Raw genomic sequence first — 19,147 nt, forward strand, 5'->3', positions numbered from 1 at the left:
CCTTTACAGGACCGTAGCCTAGGTGGACGGTGTAATGAATAGGTGACAATAGCTAGCCGGCTATGTATAGGTACGATACTTTTGTATTGCCTGAGTATTCCGCGTTATCACTGTTCGCTAGGGATAGCGAAGTTTGAGTCGGAATTGATAAAATTTATAATAATACAGACTTTCCTAGTACAAACTTAGTAAACTTTGCGGTTTACAAACGTCGGTGCTGTGGTAAGACTGTGCGACCATTATCTTTAGGGCTAACGGTGATAACTTGTCAGCTAGATCAGCTTATTGACGGTTAGTCAACCAGCTTAATTCAGAGCAATCTTAATATGTAATTATGTATTATTGTAATTACAATTATGATAATAATGTTATAGGGCTGAACAAGAGTTTGTTTGCATCAACACAAAAACTATCTGTGGGTATGTTGTTCGTTGAACAAATGATGAAGTCCGTTCGTTTCAAACGAAATTATTTATTACTTTCCACAATCAATTCACGAAGGAGAAACAGAGCACTTCAGTTATATTCTGTGACACAAGTATAAAGTAAGATTGATCGAAGAAAAAGATCGTTACACAGTTCGTACTACGTAATCAGTTAGCGGTCGTCGCGAGCCGCACGGGTCTCGCGTAGATAGCAAAAGTCGTGACTGGCGCGCTGGGCGGCCTGCGCAGGTAAGTAGCGGTGGAATAGCAAACCGGTTCTCCGACGAGCCGCGCGCCGTAAATATGCAATATCTAACACAATACGCGTAGTCTATTTGTTTGTGTAAGTTATTTATTTAGAATATAATATGTATTAGGTATTTATTTATGTTTGTTATTAAAATATATGTGTAGTGTATTTATGTTACTGTTTATCAAGTGTGTTTGTAAATATATTATAATGCTATTGATATTATCATAATTTATGTAATGTACTATAAATATATAATGTGTTTGTATGTAAATATTATAAATGTTATGTGAGTTCCCCACATCACTCCCCCTCGAGAGACCTTGCCTAAGGTCGATAAAAATCCGGAAAACGGACTTGACGACCAGAGCGCGTTGTTCTAACCGCTGGAGTGGTACTACTGGGTTCTGTGGCTGTTGTGTTACATTGTTCGGTCATGATGTAGGCTGGCTTCAGTCTGTCTACCGAAACTGTGACTTCCTTACCTTTGACACGAATTTTGTAAACCTTTTGTCCTCTGTCTAACACCTCGTATGGGCCTGAGTAAGCTGGTTGTAAAGAACTTCTCAAGGCATCTTCACGGAGAAAGATATGAGAACAAGAGGAAAGGTCTTTGTAAATAAAAACTTTTTTAGTTGAGTGGTTTGATGTGGGTACTGGCTGTAGGTTGTTGGCAAATGATCTGATTCGTGATACGAAATCTGTCAAATCAGGGGTGCATTTGTCAACATTAGAGCCTAAAAATTCCCCTGGTAGTCTTAAGGGCTCACCATAAACAAGTTCTGCCGATGTTGCTTGTAGGTCTTCCTTAAAAGAACTTCGTATGCCAAGTAGTACTATAGGCAACGCTTCGGACCAACTGCTATCACTGTGACACATAATGGCGGCTTTTAGTTGACGATGAAATCTTTCAACTAGGCCATTGCACTGTGGGTGGTATGCAGTGGTTCTGCGGTGTCTGAAACCTAATGTTTTCGACAGTTGTTGAAATGTTGCACTCTCAAATTGCCTCCCACGGTCGGTTACGACGTCGGTAGGGCAGCCGAAACGAGCAACCCATCCAAGGAGGAACGCATTGACCACAGATTCCGCTGTAATGTCGGTAATAGGGACAGCCTCAGCCCATCGTGTAAAACGATCGACCGCTGTCAAACAGTACCGATATTCTCTGGAAGGCGGTAGTGGTCCGATGAGGTCTAAATGTACATATTTAAATCGCGCTGTGGGTAAATCGAGGGTACCTAAAGGTGATTTAACATGTCGATTTACCTTAGTGCGCTGGCAGGCTAAACATGACATAGACCATTCTCGGCAATCTTTCCTTATCTGTGGCCAAACGTATCGCTGGGCTACAAGTTTGGCGCTGGCGTTGGCTCCAGGATGGCAAAGAGTATGCAAACTGTCGAAGATTTGTTTACGCATGGGTTTGGGTACGAATGGCCTGGGGGTTGATGTGCTGACATCGCAGTACAATTCTACGCAACTCCCAGGTATTTTCATTTTCTTTATGCGCAGGGAAGACTCCTCATTGATGTAATGAGATAATTCTGGATCTGACTTCTGCAATTTGGCCAATTTCTCAAAACTTACCGGTTCAGTTACTTCATCTACACGAGAAAGAGTATCAGCTACTGTATTATCTTTCCCGGAGATGTGCTGGATATCTGTAGAAAATTGAGAAATGTAGTCCAGATACCTGTACTGACGCGGAGTGCAGTTGGTTTTGCGTTCACGGAATGCAAAACAGAGAGGTTTGTGGTCCGTGTACATGGTAAATTGAGAAGCCTCGAACCAGTGGCGAAAATATTTTATATTCTCATATATTGCAAGGAGCTCTCGGTCGTATGCTGAGTATTTCTTTTGTGCCGGGCTCAACTTGCGTGAGAAAAATGCTAGTGGTTGCCAATGACCGTTTTGCAACTGTTGTACTACTCCTCCCATGGCTTCATCAGAAGCATCAGTAAACAGTCCGAGTTTAGCCTTGGAGTCCGGGTGAGCTAGCATTGCTGCGTTGCAGAGACTTGACTTGCACTCCTCGAAAGCTCTTATTGCGTCTCCACCCATGACAATCGGTTGAGAGGCTTTGATAGACCCAGTCAGCAAGGCGTTCAGGGGAGATTGGATCTGGGCAGCTTGTGGTATAAATCTCCTATAGAAATTAATCATCCCCAAAAATCGCCTCAACTGCTTGGCTGTCTGAGGTTGTGGAAATTCCTTGATAGCCTGGACCTTACCTTCCAGAGGCCTGGTTCCGTGTTGTGAAATATGGTACCCTAGAAATGTGACTTCGGACGCCCCAAAAACGCATTTCGAAGTGTTGATCACCATACCGTAGTCTCGCATTCTGGAGAAGACCTGTCGGAGGTGATCTTCGTGCTGGGCTTCTGATTTTGAGAAGATGAGGAAATCGTCCAAGTATGGGTAGCAGAATTCTAGGTCTCGGGTCATTTCATCAACAAATCTCTGGAAGGTTTGGCCTGCATTGCGTAAACCAAATGTCATGTATGGAAACTCGAAGAGTCCGAAGGGTGTAGTGATCGCCGTCTTTATGATATCCTCCTCGTGCACTGGCACCTGATTATATGCCTTGACCAAATCAATGGTAGAGAAGACAGTACAACCAGACAGGCTATGAGAGAAATCATGTATGTGGCGTATCGGGTACTTATCTGGTATAGTCCTGGCGTTGAGTAACCTATAGTCACCACAAGGCCTCCAGCCGTTATCTTTTTTAGGAGCCAGGTGTAGTGGTGACGACCATGGCGACTTTGATGGACGAGCTGTGCCGTCTGCCAACATTGCGTCGAACTCAGCCTTTGCAATCCTCAATTTGTCGGGGGCCAACCTGCGGGGTGAACATGACACAGGAGGGCCAGGTGTTGTGCGAATGTGATGTACTGTATTGTGTTTAGGTGTACGCGGTGTGCCTGGTGGTTTGATAATTTCAGGAAATTCAGAAAGCAAATTATGATATCGCGAAGTTCCAGTCACAACTTTTACACTAGGTATTGAGTTATTATTATTAACAATACACGCTACAGTAGTTAAATTAGTTGTACCATCAATTATTCGTTTATTACGTATGTCAACGAGTAAATTAAAATACGACAAAAAATCAACACCAATAATCGCTTTAGTTACGTCAGCTACTACAAATTTCCAATTAAAGTCTCTACGAAGGCCTAAATTGATATTAAATTGTACATAACCATACGTATCTATAGTCGAACCGTTAGCCGCGCACAGTTGGTAGTTGGTCTTCTCACGACGATCACGGAGTGCAGAACGAGGGTAGACGCATAAATCGCTTCCGGTGTCAACGAGAAATTGAACTTTCGATCTGCGGTCCGTTACGAAGAGGCGACCAGTGGAGGGTAGGCAATCTTCAGCCGCCATTACAGATTGCCCTGAGCGTTTCCCGATTTGTAGTCGCATGGCTTCACGCACTTCTTAGCTTGACTGCCGAACTTGAAGTGGTACCAACATTGTGGGAACTTTCTATAGTTGGACTGGGAACGCGTTGATGGAGTCCGCTGTCGATTCTGCTGGTTTGACTGCTGGTTTGACTGCCGGTTACGAGGGCGGGAACGGCCGTGAACATCTGCACTTAAAGAGCTGACCTGCTTTGTTAGTTCCGCTATGCTCCGTGCCATCATTTCTAATGCGGACTGCGTACTCGTAGCGCTGGTGGCTGCTACCTGCGGTGATGATGGCGCGATGTCATGCACTCTGTCAGCTAGGGCTGCCAGTTCGTTAAGAGACAGGCTCATTTGTGATGCAATCACTGTCTGCAGGTTGTTTGGTAATCGGCTCGTCCAAATTGTGCGAAGAAAGTCTTCCGGTATGTTAGGGCCGGCCAAATGCTGCAGATGTCGCAGGAACTGCGAGGGCTTGCGATCACCAAGCTCTTCCGATTGCAAAAGTTGCTTCACTTTCCTTTCACTGGACGTAGATAGCCTCTTGATTAACTCAGATTTTATCTTTTCGTATTTTCCGCTACTCGGTGGTGAAGTGATGATGTCTTCAACTTCGACAGCGAATTGACGATCGAGGTGCGAAAGTACGTAGTAATATTTCGTGTTGTCGTCGGTAATTCTCGCCATCGCAAACTGACCTTCGATTTGTGAAAACCATATTGAGGGTTTTTCAGGCCAAAACGGGGGTATTCTCACGCCAACTCGAAATGTTTCAGGTGCTGGTAACGTATAATTTTGTTGGGGGGTAGTTGCGTCCTCCATTTTATCTTGTTCCGTCGTTATAATACTTGCGTCGAGATATTCTTGATCGCTCATCTAGGATGCTTGAGTCGGGGTCACCAGTTGTGGGTATGTTGTTCGTTGAACAAATGATGAAGTCCGTTCGTTTCAAACGAAATTATTTATTACTTTCCACAATCAATTCACGAAGGAGAAACAGAGCACTTCAGTTATATTCTGTGACACAAGTATAAAGTAAGATTGATCGAAGAAAAAGATCGTTACACAGTTCGTACTACGTAATCAGTTAGCGGTCGTCGCGAGCCGCACGGGTCTCGCGTAGATAGCAAAAGTCGTGACTGGCGCGCTGGGCGGCCTGCGCAGGTAAGTAGCGGTGGAATAGCAAACCGGTTCTCCGACGAGCCGCGCGCCGTAAATATGCAATATCTAACACAATACGCGTAGTCTATTTGTTTGTGTAAGTTATTTATTTAGAATATAATATGTATTAGGTATTTATTTATGTTTGTTATTAAAATATATGTGTAGTGTATTTATGTTACTGTTTATCAAGTGTGTTTGTAAATATATTATAATGCTATTGATATTATCATAATTTATGTAATGTACTATAAATATATAATGTGTTTGTATGTAAATATTATAAATGTTATGTGAGTTCCCCACATATCTTTGTGTTGGAGTCCTTTAACCACGAATTCTATAAAATCATAATAACATCATTCTACCACCAATAGTAGCGGAGCATCAATAAGAATGTTGCGAAAGCGGGAAAAGTTATGCAAACGAAGTCGCAAGCACAGCTAGAATTAAATGATAGTTTCGTAGCCGATCTAAACCTTATCAGGTTTCATCAAGGCCCTTAGGGTGGGCATCGGATTTAATTTCGAATGATTTATTTTCATCACCCTGAATGCCGTTGGACGATCGCTCATTTGCACGATGTAATAATATTTATGTAAAAATATTTATGTAATGATGTTTGTGTAACACTAAGTTTTATATCATCGCCAATGTCACTCATGATTCATTGAAGTGTACATACCTAAGTTGCCAGTAGGTAGGTAAGTACTAATTTTTGTGACAATAGTCAGCAGAGACAAATTACTTTATTGACCTAGCGAGTCGGGTAGGTATTAGAATATTTCACGAGGCTGTTGTACTTAAAACAAGTTAACTCGTAAACAGTTGTGTGTGCCACAACATTTTGCTTGTGACTACCTTCGTTACAGTATAATAATTGATGGATTTAAATCACATCAAATACGAATTTTGTAAATTGTACTATGTAGGTAGGCGAAGGACTTTCGGCCCCAAGCAAAGAGCTTAAGAGTGCGGCACATTATCCAAAATTAATTCCAACCATATTTATGTACTTCTGTGTGACCCTAAGGTCACAGTGATAATTGGAAAAAAACAGAGTTAAATTACTTTCTTGGACTGAAGGTTTTGATTTATTCCCTTTAACTCCTCGTAAAAGTCGTTCATATTCATACGACAATTTTTATTGAACCACAGAGGTGCACAAAAGGTCGAATTAACAATATGACATGGTGTCATATGACATTAATAATAAATTATATTTATTTACTTAAATTAAGTAGACAAGACGTAGTCATTGACACTATCATGGGGCACACGGAAAGTTCAGTTAAGAGACTGAAGACTTGTGTGACTTTTGGTATGCAATCTTTTCTCCAACGAATGTAATGGCTTGTGTAAATGAGAAAATAACAAATTGTAGTAGGTAAACCTGCGCGGTTTAATATATATTTAGTAAGTACGGTTTACTAAAGTCACTGTTTTCGTTGTACAGTGAAATTCAATTGCGAAATGCGTTACCATGCAGCGTGTCCAATTTGTTTTAAGCTCAGTAAGCTTCATACTTTTGGTTATTGTGGATCATAAGTACTTGGTATTGGGTGCCATGAGCGCCTCAAGTTGGCGGTTAAAATGCTCTTTGCCTCACGCAAATCATGAATTGTAGTGTTATAACATGAAAATAGCCCATGCTTTAGGATTTGTAACGTTACGTGACTTGATCTGCATGTTTTTGGTAACCGAGACTCGGTTAGACCATTTTGTATTTATGGAGTTCACCTTTTACTGTTACTAGTTTGTAAGACTGTTATTATTTTGTTTATTTATTTTATATAGGTAAGGACCGACTTCATTGTGTTTATTATCCAGACTTGTATGCTTTTATTACAATAGGGGCATGGGTTATATCTGACCCCGAAGCAAGGATGGGTCCTGAGTTACCCCAGAATGAAGTCGTCCAATAGGTAAGGGCGCGAATGTCGCGACTCTTTCTGTGCGAATCAATTGCCGTCAGAACATTTGCATGAGTCTGTCGGTGTACTATAGGTATGTATAGGCAGAAAAATACTTATTTTAGTATTCAGTACTTTGTGGTACCCACCAAGCGTCTATGGATGTATAACCTTATTTAAAAGACTATCAGGTCAATAGTTGTAACTTTACTATGCAGAGGCTGCATAAAGGCTTAAGTTTATTTAATTTCTCCAGGCGTTAACTGTTCGGTACCAAAAATTCAGAGCGCATAGCTGCGGCCCCGATTAATTAACATCCTTCAAGATTCTGAAGGTTTAGGGCGATGCCCTCGTAACTATCATCTCGGCAGTAATGAAATAAGCCAAACTGACACGAATCGAGTCATTTTTGCGTAATCTCATGATCTCTGTCTCCACCTTTTACCCATGGCAGGTCTTAAATAGCTTACTTTTGTCATGAAATAAAGCATTTTAATTAGGGTTCCATAACCCTTGAAAATTATGAGGATTTGGGGCGATGCCCTCATGTCCTCCCGGCAACATCACTTTAATTTTGCCGTGCAAAATAGAATTTCAGAACCTTTTATAGTTATGCGGATTTAGGGCGAAGCCCTCATGTCTACCCGGCAACTTTACTTATTTTCGTTTGCCGTGGAATAAGGCGTTTGGGTTCTATAACTCTTCAAAATTATGAGGATTTAGTTTAGGACGATGCCCTCATGTCTTTGAACCGCAAATACAAACGAGCGAGGTTGCTTGGCTCGAAATGTAATGATCTGAGTCCGATTCTCCTTGGGTAATCTCCTATCCCAAAGGGATGAGGGATAACATGAGAGTTTAGAGCGATGCCCTAAGATCTCTCGACGTAAATAAAAATGAGCGAGGTTGCTCGGCTCTAAATGTAGTGATTTGAGTCCGGTTCTCTTTGGGTAATCTCCTATCCCAGTGGGATGAGGGATAACATGAGGGTTTAGAGCGATGCCCTAAGACCTCTCGACGTAAATAAAAATGAGCGAGGTTGCTCGGCTCTAAATGTAATGATTTGAGTCCGGTTCTCTTTGGGTAATCTCCTATCCCAGTGGGATGAGGGATGACATGAGGGTTTAGAGCGATGCCCTAAAACCTCTCGACGTAAATAAAAATGAGCGAGGTTGCTCGGCTCGAAATGTAATGATTTGAGTCCGATTCTCTTTGGGTAATCTCCTATCCTAGTGGGATGAGGGATAACAAGAGGGTTTGGACCAATGCCTTACTAAGACCTCTCGACGTAAATAAAAATGAGCGGCGTTGCCTGGCTCAATATGAGACTCCTTGAGTGTTTGAGTTTTCTCCTATCCCGGTGGGATGAGGGAGAAAAGGTTCTGGCTCCTGGTTTTTCCCTGTTTGCTCCAAGAGAACTTACCCTCGCTACAGGATTATGCTGCTGCGTTTTGGTTACACTGCCATCTAGCTTGCCGAGTAGCCAGTTTGAGTTTTCCACTGTATGTATTTAGCATAAGGCGAAATCTCAGATCGATCTGCGGAGCAGAGTTGCGATCGTATTGCTGCCGAAAAATTTTCCAGACGCCGCTAGCATCAAATAAACTGCGTATCAGGCTGAATAGACGATGTTCATCCTTCACCGTTTATTACACAGACTCACTGTTTATCTACACAGTAACAGCATAGCGTTTTCCTGAAATCATAGTTTAAGAAAACCACAAAGGTATTATCATACCTACGTACCGTATCCTAATAGGACAAACTGCACACTTCACTCTTGGGTTATAAGCCATGCGTTAGACTCCCATAATGGCGGTAGAATAGGTACGTCGGTACGCTACCCTACCTAGTGGAAGTTTTCATACTTTCCCCGGATGCATATTGATAAAGGTAGTTTACCGTTTATTTATTTTGTTGATTTATAAATCAACACAATCCGTCCGATGGAATTCGTATGTCTGAAATGGTATTGGTAAGTTGGTACTTACAGCTTATTGTAGCAAGCAATCACATCTTGCGACTATCACATTACACCACACCATCCTTTGATTTGACCTCTACGCCAACTCTTGCTCCTCTTCTGCACGTGGACATAATATTTCCTCTTTCCTTTTGAAAATAAAGACATCTAACGGAAAACCCTTAGGAACAAACACAGCTAAAAAGGAGTGTTATACCGTTAGGAATGAACATTGCTAAAAAGGAATATTAGTTTTAAAACACATCTAACGAAAACCGTTAGGCACAAACATTGCTAAAAAGGAATGTTAGTTTTAAAACACATCTAACGGAACACGCCGTCAGGTACGAACATTGCTAAGAAGAAAAGTTAGCTTAAAAACATATCTAACGAAAAACCGTTAGAAACAAACATTGCTAAAAAGTAATGTTACTTTTAAAACACGTCTAACGGAATACCGTTAGGTACAAGTATTACTAGAGAAGAAAGATAATTATTTAAAATTACACTGAGTTAGATTGAATGCAATCTACCCCCGAACGGTAACACCGTTGTAAAAATAAATTACACTGCGAAATAAGTAATCACAGTAATTTTTATAAGTTTTCAGCCAGTACATAATAATTTAGAAGTACTTACATTATGATGGTAATATTACCTGAATCACGTCACGACTAGTACCTGTGAGATGGGTCGCGAACTAGCGGAGCTAATTCTACGACCGTCTCGAACGGGAACTAAAACACCAAAATGGCGAGAATATCGAAACCTAGTTTCGAGCTACCGTTGGTGGCGCTAGTGTCGTTAATTGAGGCGTGCTTAGGCGGTGGAGGACCGGAGCGGAAGTCACGTGGGCAGATTATACGTCAAAACTAGTACTCAAACAGGAAAAGACAGACACTACTCTCATTATAAAGGCTTCGAATAACGGTACAGTACTGTTTAATAGCAATTCGTTAAAAATAATTAAGTCAGTGTCAGCCTGTCTCATGTCACCTTTGTCAATGACAAAATTGGAGTCATGTCGTATTTTTGTCGCGGTATTTTTATTTTATAAAAACACAAAATTATCGAAATGGATTACAGCAGTGTTGATTCAGAGTTAATAGGTTAGATCTGAAATTGTATGTTTGTTTATTTTCGTATATTTCGTACATTTTTTTTATTTTTGTTGTGTGTGTTTTTAGAATCACTGGATTTTCTGAGACCGCCAGTGAAAAGAGTTACCAGGAACTCAAACAGAGGCACGGCAGTAAAATTAGACAGTCATACTAATAATATAAAAGTTTTAAAAGAATTTCGCAAACAGATTTCTAAAGATTGCCAATATCCACAATCTAAACCCAGAACTGCCGAATCGTCGACTTCGCTTATTTTGAAGAAAACCACGGAACGAGAGGTGAAAACATTGCCTAATATGAAGTGTAACCAAACTTTTTTAAGTAGAATAGATAACTTAATACCTTAACTTTTACAGATTCTTCAACAATATTCAGTGTTAAGTTACTCAAATTTGTTAGGCCCTCGACTTCAAAACCCCAGCACTTTCCCTACTCACTTGCCTAACTCAAAGGAGAAACCATTGATCAAAGTGACGGTAATACCAAAAACCTCCCAGACTCAAGCTTCTAATGCCATAAAAAGACGATTAAACCTCCCTAAGAGAATCCACACAACAGTATCCAACCAAGAGAACTCTATACAGACAAAGAACGTCTACCTTGTTGTAAAAGGTCGTAAAAGAGAAAAGGTGTACGAAATCAAAACAACTGGGAGCGCTAAATTTGCGAATACACGCTCCAAAAACAGCCTGAAAGATGAAGTAATACCACTAGAACAGCTATCAAGTCTGAAATTGGTGCTGGACTCGTTGAACATGGACAGAGAGAAAGATACGTTAAGAATAGGGAAACCTAACAATATAGACGATTATTTGGTATTCTCAAGGACGGGGAACGAACGGTTTGAAGAGTGCAGGTGTCCCAATGCAGTGCGTGACTCCGAAAGGTTCCGAGATTGCAAATGTTTTTATTCGCCTCGAGAAGCTGCAGCGTCAGATGCTGGGAAGAGTCATGTTAGAGTCACCGGACATCTAGGGATGACTGAAGATGATAGATATGTGTTGAGGTGCGCTGCTACTGTTCATGATAAACCTGGTAAGTTTAATCTAATTATCAATATTCCTGTTATAGTCATACTAGCTCATAGATGGTTTAATCTGGTTGCAGCTACGTCGGACTTCGCCACAGTTCAACAGACTTCGCCCCATGTATGTCAGGAAGAACGAAAGTAAGAAAATAATTGTTTGTTGATTACATTTTCTTCTAATTTATGATCTCCATAGTAATGTAGTAGGTACAACTTGATATTAACGACTAGCTCACCAATTCATTCAATTTTTTTACAGATCTTTCAACTTCTGCAACCAAAATACTTGTTTGACGCGATGCTACAACGCTGCTACATGTTCCACGTAGGTATCATCAATTCATACAAACAACTACTCTCATATTTCTTTAATTAATTAATAATTATTATATCCTATAGGCAAAAAAGAGACTTCAATATACAAGCAGATCTTCAAAATGAAAACAAATGGGAAATGTCTCCAAAACCAACGATTATGCAAAAGTGAGTATAAGCACTGCAGAAAGAAATAACCGATTAATGGGTACTGTGATTTTCTGACGATTATTGTTAATTTACCTTGAATTGTTTTTATTATAGCAAAGAATCGCAAGCTACTCAAGTGAATTTGAATACTACAAATAATAATAAAACAAGAGATGTTCCTGTTTGTAAAAATACATTTCCACACAAGGACGAAATAATACAATGCTGTCGAACTAACATCGACACTAATTGTGCAAATCTCACGGACAGCGATACCGATTCCAACTCTGTCAAAGACTGCCAAAGCCCTCTGGTTATAATATCTGTGTATCCAATGCAAGATTGTTGTGATAATGTGAAAATTGTGAAAAATTACCAAGATGATGGTAAATATTCGTCGCCGCGAAAACCAAGTGTCTTCGGACATAGCTCTCAACGTCCCAGCAGTGGAACACGGCAGAACAATGAGAAAAAGGTTGACAATAAATGCTCGAGATCAAGGAGCCGTTCACCTTCGCCTCAGAACAGAAACACAAACAAGCATAATGTAGCTGAAACCAGAGTCTTAAGAACCAACACAAGAAAAGCTAGTCCCGGGCGTGAAGTTTCATCATCCATCAACAGGCCAATTCAACAAAACAGAATCAATAATGAAAGAACCAATAACAAAGCAGATTTTTCCAAAAGCAGGCAAAAGTACGGCTTTGCACAAATAAATAGCTCCAAAGAAACTAAAGGAATAAATACAGATCACAATGTAACGAAGAAAATTTTAGTCGATAGCTACACAAAAAAGTTAACAGATTACCTGAATAATGAGAATGGGGAAACCAAACGTAGATTTCCAAAAAGTGAGCCTTCAAAAGTTACAATCAATATAGATGGCGACAAAGAACTCTACGATGTTTTATTTCAACACGAAAATAGTACGACTGATTTAAAGTTTAGGAAAACTGTTAAAGGCCCTGCCTGCTCTATCAAAAGAAAAACAGAGGATGATAAAGCTTCATCTCCCACGATGAAAAACCTATTGCTAGTCAACGATGAACGAAAGAGAAGAACATCGCCAGTGCGATCCAAAAACCAGGTAACTTTCTCGAAAATGTTCATGTTTACATTTTAAAATTTTATCGAAAATTATACGAAACATTTGCAATTTTATTTTCAGCAGAAAGACGACCAGAAAATTAAAAAAACCTTTTCAAGATTACTTGTAAGAGATAGTATTGAAATATCTCACAGGTAGATTTTATTTTTGACTTTTTTTATCGCCGGATATTTTAATAACTTTAAGGCGGAATTCAAAGTTTTTTCGCACTTAAAATTAATTGATGATTTTCATCTTTGCAGACGCGATTACAAGCCACCTGTGGAACACACTGTGATACATAATCAAAAATCCAAAATTGATGATGATAGTGGTCAGTTTTCAGGTGCATATCAACCTTTATGAGGTCCATGAGGACTTTGTAATATGATGTTGAATCTGTGACTATCAAACAAAAACTAGTAATCAATAATAATTTAGGATATTAATTTCGTTCTTTTAGCTCCCATCAAACATTATAGAGGAGACAGTTGCACCATAGCAGATCCAATAAAGAGGGATAAGGAAATAAGGGCACTACTTGGTGTTGATAAAGGTATCCACAGTGCAGTTAATCAGGTCAGTTTTTCATGTCTGATGAATGCAACGTCAAGCACATGCGAAGCTTATAGGGGTGTAAGTAAAACTGCTTAATACGCATTTTTCCTGTTCATTTTAAACACGCCCGTTACTATGAACTACCTAACAATGAACGCATGGATCCTACATTGTATAGTACGATTGTGATGTCCAGCTCATTGTAAGCTTTTCGTGTGAATGAAGCATAATATTAACTGATGCTCTATCTTTGTTTTGCGTTTTGTATTTAATTTATTTTAATTTTCTAGGGCCTTAAACTTGAAGAAAATAAGTTTGCTGTTCCTCTACACTATTTCTATGGAAAAACGTGATCATATTTTCTTTATTTATTTTTGTTTTAGCACCAAAAAATAACCACTTGTTAATACGTATAATTTATTATTGTAAATGTTGTAGAAATAATAAACGATTTCGTTATAAATACGAAATAAAATAAGTATGCAATTTTTTTGCAGGCAAAAGAAAATAGTAACCGGTATTAACATTATGGAAATGCCTGAAGAACCACCGTGTGTTTGCTGTGACATACGAAGATTCTGTAGTAGCGAAAGCAATGAAGCAAAACCACAAACCTATCAGGAGCCCCAACCGAAACCAAAAAGTATTCATCCTGCATCTCAAAGAGTTCCTAGTCAAAGCAGCAAAAAGGTCCACGCTACATCCAGCCAAATCGATAAAGAAGTTGCTCAGCAACAACCAGGTTCAAGTGATTCTGCATCTCCAGAAGAGAATGTTCCCCCGAGTCCTAGTCCGGAAGAGTCGCCTCCAGAAAGCCCGAGTCCAGTAGAGGAGAGTCCAAGTCCGGTGGAAGAACCTCCTAGTCCGGTAGAGGAATCTCCGAGTCCGGTGGAAGAACCTCCGAGTCCGGTAGTAGACAAAATATCAAGGAAGACCCACAAATCGTCGAAATCTATTAGAAAGTCTAGAGCTAACAGCACGGGCACACAATATGAAACCCAAGTGCAACGAACTTCACTCTACCAGCAGCTGATACTCAATCGTAATATACAAGTGTTTCTGCAAGTGGAGCAATTCTCTAAGCAAAAACCGATAATACTATCGCGGAAGCAGTACGACAAAGTAAAAAGGACAATAGAGAGCACAATAGCGAACAAGACTGGTCGAGACTACAAGCGCAAGAAATGCATTTGCAAGACCAGTTTAGTGTCTGTTGGTGATGTAAGACGGAAAACCAATCCAGGGCAGCCGTTGCATTATGATAAGCAGAGTCAAACTAATAAGAAAGAGTTGGCGATGAATGCAAAGAGCACTGTGTCGCATAAATCTAAAGCTCGATCAATGAAGAAACAAAGTAGAAATACTATGGTTCTGTTTACAACGGAAGAAAAGGATAACAATGAACAGAAGAACGCGACGCCGCGGCAGGCGATGTCGTCAATGGAGATTCAGTACGCGAGTATGTCTTATATGAAACGCGTGACCTTCTCATCTACCAAGGTGGAGGCTGGCTCAACGTGTCCCCCGCCGCTGGACCAAAAAGAATCTCACTCCATACATACAATTTTTAATGGTAACTACTCAAGTACTCGCTTATTTTAGGGATTGACACAATATCTTAAATTATCAATAAAAAAAGATATAACCTAAGAACACATCAAAGTCATTATGACTTTGATGTGTTCTTTACCTGAGTGTTGTTCCTTAGTTAGTTAGTGTTGTCTTGTGTTCCTTAGTTAGTTTCAAAAGAGCAATGAATATTATTACGTAATATGCGTTTATAATAAATACAATAATTACCTATATACCCACTTTATCTTTAGCTTCAAAGCAGATTTAAGTTGTGAAATTAGTATCAGAGAGACAAAGCAGGTTCACGAGAGTCTGTTATGCTCATACTATAAAGATCTTTGCTTTCAGTAGGAAATCGTGGAAACTCAGTCTTCTAAACCAGGAGAACCATGAGGGAACAACCCATTCTTTGTATACCAAGTCATATTTAACTTTCAGGACATAGAAAGTGCCCAACTCCGAACCTAGGCACGTCAGTTTATTCGCTTTGCTCTGAAGACAACAACGTGATGATTTCTCCAAAGCCCCTCATCATGGCTCAGGAGTCGAAGCAGAAGAAGCCTTTCTTAAGGAGGCTAATGTCGTGCTTGGTTATGCGGTCGGCCAGAGCCTCGGAGCTGAATGAAATAGTCAACCTCCCTGTCAAAGAGCCATCCATCAACAGCTCCATAGATTCCTATCACATCAGCACTTCTTTGGGGGTAAGCATAGTGTTACCAATGTCTGTGTAGGACCGAAACAACACAGTCAAAAATATAATAGAGTGTGTTGATAAGAAAACGCTTTAGGAATTGCTTTTTCTTCTTACCTAATTTGAATGGTTCTCGAGGAAGACTAAATTATTTTAACCCTTTTTTTCAATTAACTCAATTAACTGTGAGAAGCATATTAAGCATAGAAAGTTATTTTATAATTATGATGTATTATGTAAACTGATTGATTATTTCGCAGGCAATAGAAGTGAGTTCTTCAATATACGATACGTCAGCGTCATTCTACAGTAATCACAGTGTATACCCAGTGAACAGCAAGATGAAAAGAGGCTTCTTCAATTCCGTACGAGAGTTTTTGACGATTCGCAAGAGTTAAGAAGAACTCAACAGCGTCTGTACAGTCTACAATTTCAATATACAGAACGCACTACTTATAGCTTACATCTATTTTTTATAAAAGAAGAAATCTTTTTGATTTTCTCTTTATTTTCGTTTGTTTTGTTTTTGTAGTTTTGTACAAGTTTATAAAATTAAATAATTATACTTATAATACCTTTTATTAATGTAATGATAGCGATTATGGTGGCAAACAACCACTGCTAGCGTTCTCGAAGAATAGAGAAAATGGATTGTAGAGTGCAAGTGTAGTCATAATAATGCGCGTAGTTATTTGCTTGCTTACGGATGTAAAGCATAATAAAATTTCATTAAAATCCGTTTTTAGGCGCGTTTAACTAAAATAAGTATGTAACTACCTAGTACAGTTAATAGCAACAGGCGAAGATGAATTTGACAGCAGGTTTAATAGGTAACGAATCTCATGATATTTTACAATCCCCTACTTTAATAAAATCACTTCAACGCCACACGGTAGACAGACGCGATCAGACGCGATACACGAATATCGTTCATCGGTATTGAATTTCCGATTCTAATCACCGACTTTGCTATTGACTGTACTAATTACTTATTCTGTGCTATCGGTAACAGTGTTAACTGCCCATTGCCAGTCATTTCATCTCGTTCTATCGCAAAGAATCACCATTTGATTAGAGCGAGAGCAAAAACGGAAATGGATAGTTAACAGTGTGGCCATGTGTACACAGTTCCAACGTATGATACTCATTCATTAATATACTATCCACTTCCAGCCATGTCTTGTTCTATCGCAAAGAATTACCATTTGATGAGAAAAGCCAAAAAAGATCGGGAATGGGTAGCTGGAACTGTGGCCCACTGTACCTGACTAATGCAAGCAGCAACAGGTAAACGGTAAACAACATAGTCAACATAATATGGTCATGGTATCTTTTATTATATGCGGAAACTAGCTTTTGTCCGCGGCTTCACCCGAGTGAAATTTAGTTTGTCTTTGTCACATAGCCTATGTGTTATTCTGGGCTAAAGTAATAATGCAGTAAAGTTTAATCACAATCCGTTCAGTAGTTTTTGTGTGAAAGAGCAACAAACATCCAGACATCCAAACTTTCGCATTTATAATATCAGTAAGATACATCTATGCCTTTTCCCTTGAAACTCATTTTATTTCAATAACGTTATAATAACGTTATTTGTTAGCTCTACAAAGTAGTAGAAATTCAAAATTATGGCATGGTAACATATTAAAAAAAAAACTTAACCTCAAAATCTTTTTGACAGTTGCTCGTAAGATGCAAAAACAATTCCTATTTTTTCTATAAATTCGTAAAATAAAGTAACAAAATGAATAAAATAGCTTTGGTAACACGGTTTGTGCCTTTAATTTCCAAAGTGAGACAAGTTGTACCCATCACAATTCAAAGTAAGTTTTAGGTTTTAGTAGGCATTTAAACGGTTTATGAATTAATTTTATGACAAATATTCATAATACGAATAATTACAGGTCAAAATATAAGTCGATGGGTAGCACCGACTTTACGAAAGTTGAAAAGGAGAGAAGACAAGCTCGGAGGAAAGAAACAGAACCCACGAAATACGTTTTTGGAATGGAACCTGGAAGCTGAACTGTATGCCTTCGGAAAGCGGCTCAATGAGGACTTCGATTCAGATTTACTGCTAGAAGCATTTACAGACAGGTCATACGTCATCAAAGAAGAATTGAAGCAGAAAGAAATGGATATTGATATCAAAGTTAAAGATAATAGGCAGTTAGCTGAAGAAGGTAATAGACTCGTCTAGTAAGAGACAAAATATTCCTCGTTATGATGCCGATGTTTTCCATTAGCTTACTATTTATCAGGATTTCAGAAAATTACTTTCAGAAAGATAACAATTTTCTCTAAATATTTTTTACAGGTGAGAAATTCATCAAGGAATACATCCAGTTGTACCTGGAAACTGCCCTGCCCAAGTTTCCTCTAGAAGGAGTGGCCGGTGTAAGGCAGCACCTGACCAGTGAGAGCACCCTGGCCCACGTGTCATCTCATCTCGGCACTAAGGACATGATATTGGCTGCTGTAAGTTTGTAGATTCAGTTTCTATGACTAAAGTACTAAACATTACAACATAATAAGTTGTAGTCACAATTCATCCAGTACACTCTGCAGATTATTTCCTTAAACTTTTATAAGCAAACAATTTGTTAATGGATTTGATAAACTGTTAATCCTTGCAATATTTTCAGGAATATCCAGTGGATAATCTTATTCTGGCAAATGCCTTTAAAGCCATTGTCGGTGCATTACTGCAGTCATCAGGTGAAGTTAGTGCTGCACATTTCGTAAGGGACTTCGTTATAACGCAATTGCAAGGTAATTTTATGCATATTTGTTTACTTCCACATGAGTAATCCTAAGAAAATGAAGTGACTTGAATTTTGTTTTTTATAACATAATTTGTATGGTATATTTCAGGCAAAGATGTGAATGAGTACTGGTCAATAGAAGATCCTTGGGGCATGCTCACTAGCCTACTGGCCAAAGATAACAGCACTGTCGAACCCCGCCTGATTGGAGAAACGGGAAAGAACACACTTTTAGCTTGTTTCAGAGTAGGGCTCTATGTGGATAAACAGATGATATCTTCAGGTAAAACAAAGTTTTTATGCCTCATAAATCTGTTTCCTTATGCCAAGACAAATAATTTCTAAAATGGCACTTGTAACATTTGAGACAATTTATTTTTGTCACAATCTGTCTTTTAAAGATTAAGTAGTTAAGCATTCTAGACTTGTTCTAGAATCTAGAGTAAGCAATACATGCACAATCATTTAAATTACTATATTCTACTTTTAAATACTATAAAATATTGCAGGTTTTGGGGAAACTGTTGCTACTGCAAAGGAAATGGCAGCAAGAGAAGCGCTAAAGAAAATATTTGGCACAGAAGACCACATGAAACCAATTAATTTCAAACTTGACGGAATACCGAAACGCAATGCACAAATGAGAAGTCAAATATCTGCAAGTTAATCAGTGTAATATTACATTAAAATTAGAAATAAAATAGTTTATTGTGTAATTTAAAAGTTTTATTTT

General features: G+C 39.1%; 2 protein-coding genes across 4 annotated transcripts; both read left to right on the forward strand.

The window, feature by feature from the left end:
- Positions 1–10,042: 10,042 nt before the first annotated feature.
- LOC135082222 (uncharacterized) lies at positions 10,043–16,221 on the forward strand. 3 transcript variants are annotated; one of them, XM_063976988.1, is made up of 14 exons: positions 10,043–10,237; positions 10,316–10,527; positions 10,606–11,284; positions 11,357–11,417; positions 11,536–11,601; positions 11,676–11,759; positions 11,856–12,828; positions 12,910–12,983; positions 13,092–13,174; positions 13,292–13,407; positions 13,677–13,735; positions 13,884–14,959; positions 15,397–15,659; positions 15,910–16,221. In XM_063976988.1, exons 1-14 carry the CDS (start codon positions 10,204–10,206, stop codon positions 16,045–16,047), a joined length of 3,918 nt encoding a protein of 1,305 aa, XP_063833058.1. In that variant the 5' UTR covers positions 10,043–10,203; the 3' UTR covers positions 16,048–16,221. The 3 variants fall into 3 exon arrangements, with proteins under 3 accessions (XP_063833058.1, XP_063833056.1, XP_063833057.1); XM_063976986.1 differs by lacking the exon at positions 10,043–10,237 and having other exon boundaries at positions 10,244–10,527; XM_063976987.1 differs by lacking the exon at positions 10,043–10,237 and having other exon boundaries at positions 10,244–10,527; positions 13,092–13,162.
- Positions 16,222–17,316: 1,095 nt separating this feature from the next.
- Positions 17,317–19,130, forward strand: LOC135082251 (large ribosomal subunit protein mL44). Its single transcript, XM_063977018.1, has 6 exons — positions 17,317–17,472; positions 17,554–17,832; positions 17,967–18,127; positions 18,295–18,421; positions 18,524–18,697; positions 18,924–19,130. Exons 1-6 carry the CDS (start codon positions 17,394–17,396, stop codon positions 19,079–19,081), a joined length of 978 nt encoding a protein of 325 aa, XP_063833088.1. The 5' UTR covers positions 17,317–17,393; the 3' UTR covers positions 19,082–19,130.
- The last annotated feature ends 17 nt before the right edge of the window (positions 19,131–19,147 follow it).

Source organism: Ostrinia nubilalis, chromosome 21 (assembly GCF_963855985.1).
Source record: "Ostrinia nubilalis chromosome 21, ilOstNubi1.1, whole genome shotgun sequence".
NCBI lineage: Eukaryota > Metazoa > Arthropoda > Insecta > Lepidoptera > Crambidae > Ostrinia > Ostrinia nubilalis.